General features: G+C 39.3%; 1 protein-coding gene across 6 annotated transcripts in view; it reads left to right on the forward strand.

Moving 5' to 3' along the window:
* The window catches only part of OTUD4 (OTU deubiquitinase 4), a 36,065-nt gene extending 22,723 nt beyond the window's left edge, over positions 1 to 13,342 (forward strand). Inside the window, exons 15-23 of one of the 6 annotated variants that reach the window (XM_075500956.1) lie at positions 866 to 1,031; positions 2,417 to 2,537; positions 4,575 to 4,630; positions 5,179 to 5,337; positions 5,913 to 6,051; positions 7,110 to 7,189; positions 7,265 to 7,379; positions 8,102 to 8,142; positions 10,478 to 13,342. In XM_075500956.1, coding sequence (XP_075357071.1) covers positions 866 to 1,031; positions 2,417 to 2,537; positions 4,575 to 4,630; positions 5,179 to 5,337; positions 5,913 to 6,051; positions 7,110 to 7,189; positions 7,265 to 7,379; positions 8,102 to 8,142; positions 10,478 to 11,722 — 2,122 coding nt within the window. In that variant the 3' untranslated portion in view covers positions 11,723 to 13,342. Of the gene's footprint in view, positions 1 to 865; positions 1,032 to 2,416; positions 2,538 to 4,574; positions 4,631 to 5,178; positions 5,338 to 5,912; positions 6,052 to 7,109; positions 7,380 to 8,101; positions 8,143 to 10,477 lie in introns of all 6 variants that reach the window. The other 5 variants (XM_075500958.1, XM_075500955.1, XM_075500959.1 and 2 more) reach the window with 5 other exon arrangements.
* The last annotated feature ends 94 nt before the right edge of the window (positions 13,343 to 13,436 follow it).

Here is a 13,436-nt window from a genome sequence, read left to right on the forward strand (position 1 = left end):
TTGGGCATGGCTAAGATCTTCCCTCAGCTTCCGCAGAACCTGTCATAGAGGACTGCTTCATGTTATGACTGATCGCTTGAAGGAGTACAAGAACAGCGTTTTGCCTGCATTTGTTGGTAGTGATTTTTTGATTGACTGTGCTGCTGCAGCAGAGTTTCTGTTTTCATTGTTGCCACTCTTCTTCTGTCCTATCTAAAAGACTATTCTGTACTTGGCTACAAACCCAAACTCTTTATGGTCTATTCTGTTGCTCTTCTGTATCATAACTCCTTGTGGAATAAATGGGGCTGGGGTGTCTTTGGAGTCTGCCACATGCAACATTTTAAGGGCGTTTTTCTTCCACCTTTAACCTAAATACATGAGTATCTTAAAATGTTTAGTTAAGTAATTCAGAAAGCTGAAACAGTGATGTTGATTTTGTGTAGTGATGCTTCAGACATTGAAAATTATAATGCATTTTCCCTTTTGTTGTTGTATTTACAGAAATCTTCTTCCCCAACTTTCTCTTGCATGTTCATAGATAGCAGATGGAGGGTAGTCAGTTCTCAGTTGGCCCAGAAATGGATTAGATCACTTGATGTAGGCATTTGTTTTTCAGTTATGATCTAATAATTACAATTTGTTGTAAAGTCTTTCAAAATTGTATTGAACTGAATAAATGATGGACAAAATCCATTCTTGTCCTTCCTTAAATTTTATGCGTATGGGTAACTTGCAATAGACAGGGATCTGGTGTATGTGGAATCACATAAGCAGTGCTATATAATTATCTTCTTTCTTCCTTCTGAACTGTGAGTTTGTATCGTGTTTATACTGGTGAATTTCTTTGCCAAAGTGATCCTGTTTCATTTTTTTTCTTTTACAGAAAACCAGACCGGGAGAGAACCGAGGATCTGAACCATGGCAGCAGAGATTGTAACTACTTTGGCCTGTCTCCAGAGGAACGCAGGGAGAAACAGGCTATAGAAGAATCTCGTTCGCTTTATGAGATCCAGCAGAGGGATGAACAAGCTTTTCCTGCCCTTTCCAATGTATGCTTTTTTTCATTGTAATTAACAGTGCATTTTTCATACTTGTCCATGAGCCTTTAATTAGCAAGTGTTGTTTTGCTGTCCTTGCATTACAATACTGTTCAAAAGTTACTTTTGTCACGCTCACTTTCTACGTAGAAAGTATGTGAATCTACAATGCTTTATATATTCAAGATAAGACCCAGACGTAGTAGTTTCCCCTGGGAATAATTAATGTCCACCATACACAGTTCTTTAGGCATGTAAATACAGTAGACACATGAGCTTCTGAAGCAGTGGGGTTCATTCTTCATGTTCCTCCTGTCTTTGGAAGGCTTTGCACTCCCTTACAGTTACTCGGATGTTGTCTTTTTCTTGTATGGTCAGATCAAACTTCAAGGTGAGGACAGAACTTGCTCTGAAGTACAGTTTAATTTAGATGAGAAATAGCTCAGTAAAATGGCACTGTGGTGTGTGAATTTGTATCAGAGGTGACTAGGTGATTGTTTCTGATTTGGTTTACATAAAACCTGTTTTATAAGTGACTTTTCTTTTTAGCCTGAGAACTTACTGGTGTGAGAGCTTGCCTGGTGTCATAAGTAATGCAAATTCTTCGTCAGACTTGCTCTTTTTCTCTTGTGGACCTGAGCTGGCTTCAGTGGACTTGTCTATGTCTGAGGGAAAAATGTAGCCTTTAGATTTTGAGAGATTATTCTATTGATGCAATTTTTAAAGAAGGTGGATTGGAGTCTCAGTACATTCAGAGAGCAAGCAGATCCTGTGGGTAAAGAGCTGCTGTCTACGTAGGTTTATTCTAGAGACGTGTGGGGCTTTTTGGATTTAAATACTAGGGCAAACAGAAACAAGAACCAGGCTTGGAAGAATGAGTAGGTAAAAGATAGGCCTTAAATCTCTTGCTTTATGGAGGTGACTTCCTGTGCTGTATCTTTCAGTTCTTGATCATTAATTACTTATATTCGTGTAATTGAGAAGGAATGCACAGCTCTTCTGCGCTGCAAAGAGCAGACTAAGACTGAAGCCTAATGGACAGAGGTTGTACTCTCTCTCTCTGAGCTGTGGTTAAGAGTATGCTGTATTTGCTCATCTGCAGGAGAAGGATGTGATTTTAAAGCAGATATTGTCTGAGTGAAGCAGCTTTTGTTTGTTTGTCATGTAAACTAATGACATGAATGCTTTTAAAGGACACTGCAAAATTTAGCAATGAATGAAAGGGTGGATCAATCTGAAGGATACTGATCAAGACTGCCCCCCCCCCCCCCTTTCTGCCTATCACAGAGATAAGTATTATATATCATGAAGGCATAGTAGTATCATATCAGACGATGGCAAAGTGTCATGGGACTTCTTATGTAAATTCATATTTCTGCTTTTGTAAACTTCTTTAGAATCAGTCAGTCTGTCAGGCTGCTACACAGACTGTGGATAATTTAAACCAGAAAAAGTTCTCAAATAATGAGAGAAGGAACAGCAAGTGGACAGCAGAGGTGGAAGAGCAGAAGGATAAAGGTAAAAATAAATGTTTTTAGATCAAGACTTTTTTTTTGTTTGCTTGTTTTTATTACCAGCCTCAGAATTTATTCAAGATGGGGCATCTGTTTAGGCAATGAGGGGAAAATTATCGTAAGTAATGGTGCCAGACTAAGCTAGATGCAAGGTAGCAAAGGTGTGATTTGGGAAGAAAGTACATGTTTTCCTGCTTTGTGAATGTGGCTGAGAGAGCAGGCTCCTTGCTGGGATTTTTGTAGTAAATGGGAAGAGGAATGAGAGAAATGAAAAGACTATCAGAGCTACCCTAAATTAGATCCTGTTGAAAGTCTAGTGAGTGCAGCACAAAGTGCCAGTGGGAGGAGTATTAAGAGTGCTTACTGGAGTCAGTTAAGAGAAAAGCAGGTAAAAGTATTCAATGTGGCATGGTTAAAAATTAGCATATAATGGTACAGAAAGCGGAGAAGATGGTGTACAGGAGCGTTGAACACCCCGCCCTCCTGTTTACAGTAGAAAGAGCTGTCACATGGTCAAAATTTGTTTGGGTTTTCTCCCTCCCCCCAGTCTGTTACAACACTCTAGGTTCTCTTCATTGACTAAGCTTTTCCTCTTCTGTGAGGAAGTGGAACGTGGCAGTAATAGATGAAAGTTGTAGCTGTTGGGAGATGGGTAGTAAATCTTCGTTAAATGTAACGGATAGGTTTTTGGTTTCGTTGGGTTTTTTTAATTATTATTTTAAAAACTTTTGTCCTGGCAGCTTTGCCATAACTAAACACTGAATTTGATCTTGGGTTCTTCCACTTCTTCCACTTCCTCCTCTTAGAAACTGTTCCTTCCCTCCATATTTTTTTTTTTTTTAATTTTTTTGTTCCCTTATCTCTGGCAACAATAGAGGCATTGCTGTTGTGTATTTATGGTACTTGTGCTCCTTAGTCCCTCTTACAACACGTAATGCCTTCTTGAATGGTCTCACAAGGACTGATGTTACCTATTTTTCATTCTCCAAACATCTGAAAACTTGCTTCACTTAAACTTCTTTCATCAGCAATGCCAAAAAGAATGTTCATGTAGAGAAAGCTCTTTACTACAGTGTCATGATAGATTTTGCTGAAGTGCATGGCATGTACAGGTTTCTCTCTTTTTTTGTGATGCTCTGGATTGCATTGTCTCTTCTGAAACTAGTTTAAAAATCCTATGGGAATAAACTGTACTTCCTTCTGAGTATTTAGAGATTCCTGTTGCTTGGGGAATTGGCAGTAATTCTCATAATCAATATTGTTTTAATTTACATTGTTGTCTAGTTGTGATGATGCATATACTAAGCTTTTAAAAAGTACATATCTATTTAGCAGCTACTGTTAAACTTATGTGCATGAATTTGATTGACAAGCAGTGGTAACCAGATTTGAACATCAGCTAGAATGTGAAGAACTTGTACAGATCTTATTATATGAAGATAATGTTATGACTGTTTTTCAACACTGTCTCCCCGACCAAGTGTTTACTGGTGCTCAAGAAATTAAATTTTCTGCATCAGTCTGAAAACTTTCTAGATCTTTTGAACCGCTGAAACCTTCTAAGCTGATCTGTGTTTTACTCAGTCAAAAGTAGACAAGACTTTAAAGCTTCTGTTATCTTAACACTTAAATATGGAAATGCAGATCAAAACATTTGCACTTTAAGCAAAGTACAAACTTATTTCTTTTTCACTAGGAGGAATGTAGGATGAATGATATATGTTTTAGAGCCAGCTACATTTCTTTCCTGCTTCCCTCAAGCATCACTGAAATGGTTAACAAACATCAGTAAAGAACTCCTGTAGAGCTTTGAAAACCCAGGTTGAAGTAGCTGCTCTATTACTGCCCTAACAACTGTTTATTTTAGGATGCGTTGATCTTTGATAAAAATTGAAGTTTAAGTTTTTTGAAGTAATATGTGCTGAGGTAGGTTTTGTTTTGAAGGTTTAACTTTGGAAAGACAAACTTTTAACTGGCTTAAGTTGTGATAGCCATAAATGGTGTAATGGTTCATTTACTAGGTTATGTCTTGGTGTTACAGAGTCAAATTCCAGGCAGATCCACTTAAGTCAGAAGCTTGAGCCAAATTCATCTGAGGTAATCTTAAAGAAAAGACCAAATTTTTTTTTAATGTTATTGCTTCTCTGATACATGATTAGCAGAGCAATAGCTGCTTTTAGAGCTGTGATTGCTGCTGCTGCTTTACAGCTTTTAGTGAAATACTTCTAAGGTTGGAGGCTTGTATTGCTGTCAGCTTTCCTCAGCCCCTGTAACCCATACTTAGAATCTTTCTCTGCAATCTGAGTTCTCAAATCTGGGCTATCGAGAGCACTTACGAATCTGGATTTGTAATTGCTTAGTACAGTCTGTACTTTCAGTATAATGGGACCACAGAAGACTTGATGTTTACTAATAGCTACTGTGCTAACAGACCGTGATCTCGAAGTTCAGTGAAGATTTGTGGCCTCTTGTTGGCTTTTAACCTTTGCTGTCCTTTCAATGAGCAAAATGTTATACTAGTATAATAGTGATTGGGTGCCTAGCCCACTTCATATGTAGTGTGGTTTAATATCTTTGAATGCCTCTTTGATAAGTAAATCTTACCATTAGACTAGCTGTGTCTGTTGTTTCTAACTTTGCTTTAGAAGAATAGTCAAGATGAGAGTTATCCAAAAGCTTCATCTCCTTTGGAACAAGTAAAAACAGATTCTCCGATTCTTGCTGAGCAAGTAAGAAATGTTTGTTTGATTTCAAAGTTTTCCAGTCAGGAGACTTCAGACAAAGGGGAGCTTCATCACAGCCACGTATGTATTATAATACTGGCTTTTAATTATGTAGTCATTTCTATGGTGATAATGCTAAAAGTTCATATTTGCAGTTAGGAGTCTGTTATGTCCAACATAAAGAATGTAAAAGGACAACCCTTGATAGAAAAATAGAAGTATATCCTTTCTTTTCTGAGAGGGGTTATTTCATATCTTTCTGCTAAGATAACTATGCTTTTCACTTCAAATTCTTTACCTTTGCTTTTTCAGGTTTCTCCAAGGTTATTGGTAATCATTTGTGAGGGTGGCTTTTCTTTTGGATGGGAGATACTTAAACTTAATGCTTGTGGAGGTGGTTATAACACTGGCTGGCTGTGGTACAGGCACGTTCTGGATAGAGCTCTGTGCAGAGTTTTTCACACAGTGATGTAATGTATCTCAGATCTGTCTTATGTATACAGCCTGATATGTTACTAGTTAATATTTGCTATGGTGGTGGTGGTAGTCTGGATAATACTGAGTCATCAAGCCTTTTCTGGTAGAAATCAGACACAGTAGGTGTCCCCAACAGTGGTAATTTAGAATGATTTCATGTGATCTCTTTGTTTTTGTAGAACCTGACAGAATGCTTACCAAGCATAACTCCAACACCCTCACCAGTCTTTTCTGAGGTGCATTTACCTCCAGCAGTGCCTTCTGTACCAGCCATTGTGCCAGCTTGGCCAAGTGAGCCAACAACCTATGGACCAGCAGGTTTGAAGAAATATTAACATAAATTGGAAACTACTAACCCTGAAAAATACTTCAACTGTCTTGCTAAATTGAAGATGCCTCCAGGAGACACTGTTTCATATAACTTCACATTCCAAAGGCAGTCACTTATAGGAATATAGTTTCTTGCTGCTGAAAGCTAGTGAGAGTTCTAGTAGATCTTTGATTGCCCATATGTATAGTTTGCTTTACTCCCCACCTGAAGGTGGAAGAGGGATGCATACTCAATTCTCTGTTTTTCTCCTGAGTCGGAGAGCACTGAGTTTTGAGGGGGCTTATTCTGAGGATCTGCTCAAGGTAGAACACATTGTCAGCATGTTGAAGCTTGATATGTGTTTATGCTCTGTCCCCCATGTAGTAAGCTCCTTGATTCACTAAGGACTCAGCTTGGGTCTGGTATGTCTGGAACTAATGAGATCCATTTGGACCTGAGCTGCAAAGCCAGTGTAATGGTTTTTCTATACTGTGCATATCTTCTGATACATAGAATTAGCTTAGATTCAATATTGCTCGTTAGATCAGGTGCTGTATTTTCTCTCCCACTGTTGTGTTTCTGTACAAAAACTAGCTTTCAAATCAGCATACTGTGTTCACATGATACAGTAATAATCCTGTCATATTTGACTGCATCTGTGACAGGAGATGCATAGCCCAGTTAATCTGAGCTCAGATTGAGAGTTGACCGTAAATGACTAGTCAGAATGAGAACTGCAGAGATTCACATATAAGTTCCAGTTCCCCCCCTTTTTTCCCCATCCTATTTCCTTCTGGTATTCATAATTTTAAAAATAAATACCGGAAGGGTTTAGCTGTTTCTGGAAAGCTTAACTGTTTCACTCTTTCTGAAAACTATTCTCTGCATTTAGCCAAATCTTGTTTGTAACTTTCCGGCTCAAGAATTTCCTCCTTATGTCTTCCTGAATACCTTTTCTCCCCCCCCCCTCCCCCCCCTTGAAACTTGCTTTCCCGTTGTCATTTTCTTTTGCAATTTTATATAGTTGAAAGAGAGAGAGATATATATATACGTATTTTTCCCTTAGGTATTCCAGCCCAGATACCTGCTTCTTCATTGATGCCAGCCCCAGCAACGGGACCCGACTCTATTGTATCACAGGCTCAGGTAACATCTGCTCCAGTTGCTGGAGTTCCTGTGTCGCTACAAGCAGTTAACCAGCCTTTAATGCCTTTGCCTCAGACTCTGAATCCTTATCAGGATCCGCTATACCCTGGATTCCCTTTTAGTGAAAAGGGAGAAAGAGCCGTTGCACCCTCTTACTCCCTGTGCAATACTGGGGAAGACTTACCTAAAGGTGAGAAGCTAGAAGAAGGTCTGTATTTTGTACCATTTTTCCTACTAGGTTTTCTTTTCTTAAAATGTAGATAAAGACAACTTCTTTGGTCCTGTTGTTAGTCTGTGTCAAAAGGTCTAATTGTTGTCATTCCATGATTTAAGGCGCGGGAATATTGAATAGAGTTGTAACTCTTCAGTTTGCATTGCTAACATTGCGATTATTTTAAGTGGTTACACCTGGAAATCTCATGATCATTTTGTGGTTCTTAGCTTGACCCACCATAACTGGAGGTTTTGTGAACGTAAAGGATTTTCTTTGGAGAACTGCTTCCTTTTACAGTAACAGGTTTTCTCTTGTAATCAAAAGCTTGGAAGTTGTTGAGCATCTCCTTACTGATCTGGGAAAGTAGAGGTTTTGGCATACTACAAATATGGAATATGCCCATAAAGAACATACCATGTCTGAGTGCAGGGTGCTGTTTGTTTACTGAACTGTTTCTTTAAAAACCAGAAGTTCAGTTCTACAAACTGTTAAAACTGAAATTTAAACTGCAGTTGTGTTCTATATATCTCACTGTGGCAAAACCCCCCCCAAAACCAAATCAAAGACATGTAAGCAGCAACTTAATACCAGTGTTTCTCTACTGAAATGGAACTCTATGCAGGGACTAATTTTTGGATCAGATGAAGTGTAATATTTTAGGTCTTCATAGATCTTTCTCTGTTTTTTTTTTTTCCTAGATAAGAATATTCTTAGATTTTTCTTCAATCTTGGTGTGAAGGTAACTCTTCAAACTTCCTTATGTTTTTGTGTTTGTTATACCATAAAATTTGCTTGTATTTGGTATTACCTAGAGTGCAGAAGTTTGGTTGCTGCAGCTGTACACTTCACGTTCATCTTTTAAATTTGAAATCCTTTCTTATTTATTAACTGGTATCCCAACAGTGGTCCACATTCCTGTGCAAGTCAACAGAAATGAATTTTATCTCAACAGTGATAGTGAGAACTATTGGCTTCCAGCTGTGGCTATACAGTCAACAGATTGTGCTTTACAAATTCACCAATGAATTTGTACATTCACTTACTTCAAACTCACTCATTCTGAATTTGAAGATGCATTCTTTTGGACGCAGTGTATAGTAACAGAGAAAAGGTCCTCCGACTTTGACCATGTCTGTATACTGGCAAAGCCATTGCAGTACGAATACCTAGTATGTCTTTCCCTGTGGACACTCCCTTAAGTAACCTGCATGTCTGTCCTTTCTGCTCAGGTTAAGGACAGCAGTATTTTACTTTTAACCTTCTAAGTAATTGTAATAGCGGTTGATGTGTATATGTGGTGCAAATCTGTGTGTGTGGTCAGGGAAGAGGCTTATCCAAAAAGGCAACATTTTCCATTTCTTGATAAGGACTAGCTGTTTGCTTAGTTTCTTCCTTCTGCACATAAAAATGTTCCTTTTTTACCTTCTCTTACTCTTCCTGTCAGGCAAACTACTTTGGAAAATGTGCTGAGAGCTCTCAGGCTTATTCCACATGACTTTGGCCATAAGTAACGATTTTCTTTGGTGTTTATGCATGGAAAGAGGGAATGTTCAGCACAACTTACAAAGTAAATTTAGATTTGATAACTGTGTGCCTAATACAAGTCTCTTTGCTTAATAGAAAATCCATAAGTCATTAGCAAGCATCACTGCAATACATTTAAACAGCATTCGTTTCATAAGCCTACGTGTATTTCGGACTGTCCTTACTGGTACTCTGTATTATTTAGGAGATAGTTTGTCCTTTTGGTACTTCAGCACCATCTACTGGTCGAAGTACCATGTTCGAGTAGTTGTGCTCCTCAGCTGGTAGACCTGGGAACTACTTTCTGCATTACCCTGTCCACTGCTTTGGTCCCAGATCCTGCCGTGCTGTTTTGCACACCCTTCCAGCCGCTCGTTCAGAGCGAACTGACTAGTTCCCGTTGAGAGGAGGTCTGGGTAGGCTTCTCAGGGTGGCTTGCTCCAGGGACTGTTTCTACAGATGGCACAGACAAGACTGTGCCAGGTTTTGGGCTCTGCCCTCTTAACTATTCCGATGTTTTCTTAGACAGCCTCGTGCCTCTAGCAGCCTCATGTGGTGTTCTGTATGGCCTGAAATAGATACATTTGGCACACTGTATTATAAGGACATCCTACAGTGTTGCTCTTGGGCCAGTTGCTGGGTACTATAGTACAAACACAAAGTCTCTGTTTATAAACTCTAACTCCGAGCAATGTAACCGTAAGCCACTGCATGCTAGTTAGTTAATATGGAAGTAGAGGAAAGGGAAGGGGGTTGCTGCCAGAGATGGATGACTTCAGTATTGTCAACGTAGCTCGCGTTCACTAACAGCACGGAAGAGGTTGTTGCTGAAGATGGTATGTCCCCGTTGCGTGACTCCTACCAGTAGCTGGCAAGTGCGTTGTATACTTTAATGTATACTCTAAATACTTTAGAGTATACTCTAAGCCTGTGCCCCTACTTTATGAAAGGGCTTCTAAGAAAGCTGATCTGTGGGTTGTGTATATATATATGGATTTCGACCTTTACAAATTGTCCTTGGGGCAATGATCTGACTTTGGGTCTTGGTGTAGTTTGTTGTGTTTATTTTTTTTGTTTTGCCTTTTTTTTTTTTTTAAGTGAAAATATGTGCGTGGTATGACTTCTTGTTGTTTTGATTGTTATCCCTTAGAATTTTGAAAAGTGAGCTAGTAGGGCAAATCGCCCATTAATAATTGTGATTCTGGAAAACGAATCTGGAATGTGTGTCTTCAAACACGTAGCTAAAGCTTGACCTAATAGCATCATGTGTTTAAATTAACTATATAGAAATTGTTACCAAGTTTTCTTACTGGTCATAACTGTTGACCATTGCAACTGCATTTGGAAGGAAAACAAAAAATGAGAACATCATCCTGGAGTCCTAGATAGTTAGAACTGAGGGCAGTCACTGTAAATAAAATTCTTTACTTCCTGTAATTAACTGTTTCAAAATGGTAAATGACCTGTGTGCTGTTATGTCTGTCTGAACATTCAAAAGACCAAATACTTTTTTTTTCCCCTTTTCCTCCCCCCCCCCCTCCATCTTGCAGGCATACAGCTGTCCCATGTGGGCACCCCATTCTTACTTGTACCCCCTGCACCAGGCCTATTTAGCTGCTTGTAGAATGTACCCAAATGTGTCCCTCCCTGTGTATCCGCACAACCCCTGGTTCCAGGAGGCTCCGCCGACTCAGAATGAAAACGAAACTGCACGAACAAACAGGCACTTTTCTGTTCAGAGTGAGGCCAGATCCAATGGTCAAATTCCACAGGTTGACAGTAGATCTCCATCACTGCCTCTGATTATACCTACAGCTCAGGTGTCAGAAAGTCAAGGACAGGTCTGTATAGAACCAGAGAATCCAGCACAAGGTCTTCATGCAAACTATGAGGAGTCCCTGAGAGGGAAAAATATGTTCCCACAGCCACCCTTTGGACACAATCACTTTCTAGGAGCTGTTCCAATAGCACCTCCTTTCTTTCCTCACTTTTGGTATGGGTACCCAGTTCAGGGTTTCATTGAAAATTCAGTAGCAAGACCTAATGTTGTCATGTCACCTGAGGACAAAGAGGCAACAGCTAGCACCTCTGCGGACATGTATGTGGCTAAAGAATGCAGCCCTCCAGTTCCTGTAGTAAACTGTGCAGAACAGCTTCAGAAGACGAACAGCGGCAACGGCTCAAACACCGTACCATTCCCTGTGGCTGGTGCAAGCAGTGAATGCAGTGCCCCAAAAGAAACTTCAGCTAGGGCACCTCAGTTGGAACAAACTTGTCCTTCAGCTTCTCCTGCTAAGCAAAGAACAGCTGGGCAGCAAAATCGTTCTCCGCAAACACAGGGGACTGAGAGACAGACAGCAGTGCCCAACACTCTGCCGCTGCTGGCAGAACCACTGAAAAATGAACTGAAAAATAGCATTCCCAGTCGTAAGGAGAAGACTGATAAAGGTAGAGATTCCAAGGCTGCTGGTAATCTGCAGACAGAAAGCAGGGCACAGAGGACGAGGGAAGAGAGCTCTGAAGACGAGAGTGAAGTTTCTGATATGCTGAGAAGTGGTAGATCCAAGCAGTTTTATAACCAGACTTACGGAGGAGGCAGAAGGCCTAGACTTGAGTGGGGTTATTCCAGTCGGGGGGGATACCAGTTCCAAAGAAACGAGGAAGCCTGGAAAGGACCACCCAGCAGAAGCAGAGATGATGGCTACCAGTATCAGCGAAACTTTAGAGGGAGGCCATATAGGAATGACAGGAGAAGGGCAACACTGGGAGATAATCAGAGGGGGCATCAAGCATAGAATGAATGGGTAATTGAAAATTTAAAAATGCAAAAAGTAATTTGAAGTAGCAGTTTAAAATCTTAATCTTTCTTTTTAGTAAAGTTCAAGGATATGTTTAACTTTTGGTGAGTAAAGTGAGTAAAGACTAGGAGGATGTGAACTCCTACCATACGGTTTTTTTGGTATTATAGAGTTTGTTTGGCTTAGCATTTTTTCCTCAATGTCAAATTAGAAAAAAACAATATAGGTTTAGTGATTGATAATTCTTTTTTTCCCCACAAAGGTTTGAGTTTTTGATAGAAGATGGATAAGTACGTTTACTAGAGTGACAAATGATAGCATTTGACGTGATCTAGATTCTAAAATTGACAGTAACATTGCACCAAATATAAATGTATATTTTATCATACAATGCCTTAGTTCTGAACTGAGCTAAAGGAATTCTCAGCCTACTGCACTGTTGTCTTTGATATGCTTCCAACCCAAAGGCCTTTCATCTCAAAAAAAAAAAAAAAAATCTGTCAAACTTGAATGTTTCTCTTCAGTGTGTTACACATGGCAGCCAGCTAACCCTGTGTCTTAGGTGTGTTGTATATAGTTCTTTTCATATTCATAGGGTATATTTTTGAATTTTAAAAAGCTTTTATTTGTTGAAATCAAAATCAAGACAAGCAGTCAAGAATAGCTGTGTACGAATTGATAAGAATGGCTGTTTCCACCAAGAATTCTTAATGCTGGTGTGACTAGAGTGGTGCCTATGCCAACTGAATAATTACAAAGACAATAAAAATGTAGATGCTATGCATTTCCAAAATAATTCTGCATCTGTTATAATAGCAGAAGTTTTTTTAATGCCACTTTAACACTAATGCACTGACAAATCCTAGATATTTTGTGGGGAGAGATGCATAAAGTACGTGTTTTTTTAAGTTTGTACGATTGAGCTACTGTTCAGTATTCTTTTGTTGTTGCACTGTTGATGCAAATTTGTTTTGCATGTACAACTCCTTGCTGGAACTACTTTTAAAAGCAAGATGAAGAGTCTCGGTGTGCTCTGCTCTTCCCTACAATTCAGAAGAAAGTGGCTTCTGCCTTATATTTTTACACTGTGTCAGCGTTCTGATGCTGTTTCTTCTGACCCTGATAATGATCTCTGCAGTGTTCCTGTTGCCTTTGCAGTTTGGATGCAGCTGTCCAAACTCAGAGAGTGCAGTGTGCACAGTATTCACTCAGCTCTGTTGCTCTGTAAAATGAACTGTTGTGTATATTTTTATATCTCTGTATATACTAGTGTAGGTGATGGTACCCTTTCATTCATGTCTGAGACTGTACACCCTTGATCAGGAACCTTGAGTGATAGTTATGTGATAAAGAAATCTTTTCAGATGCATGCCATGTATAAAACCCTACTTAAAATAAACATTTGTCTCTTCTCTTTCTTTCTAAATTATATTTACATATTTGAAACTGTTGCAGTGTCATTAAATGTATGGTTTTGTTCTGATAGAGCCACTTGAAGACACAGCGGAACTATAAACAGTTAATACATAGGCAAGCTGCAAACTAAAAGCGGATGTAAATTGGTTTTCTACTTCTTATTCAAAATGGTAGTGGTAGGGGCTGGGCTCTGGGCTTTTTTTTTTAATCTAAATACTTTTCCATTTAGAAATGTGTTCAGGATTTTGAAAGAGGCAATCTTTGGTTTTTCAGGCTTAGAACTAAGCAAGCGCTG

The sequence above is a fragment of the Mycteria americana genome, chromosome 4, assembly GCF_035582795.1.
Source record: "Mycteria americana isolate JAX WOST 10 ecotype Jacksonville Zoo and Gardens chromosome 4, USCA_MyAme_1.0, whole genome shotgun sequence".
Classification (NCBI taxonomy): domain Eukaryota; kingdom Metazoa; phylum Chordata; class Aves; order Ciconiiformes; family Ciconiidae; genus Mycteria; species Mycteria americana.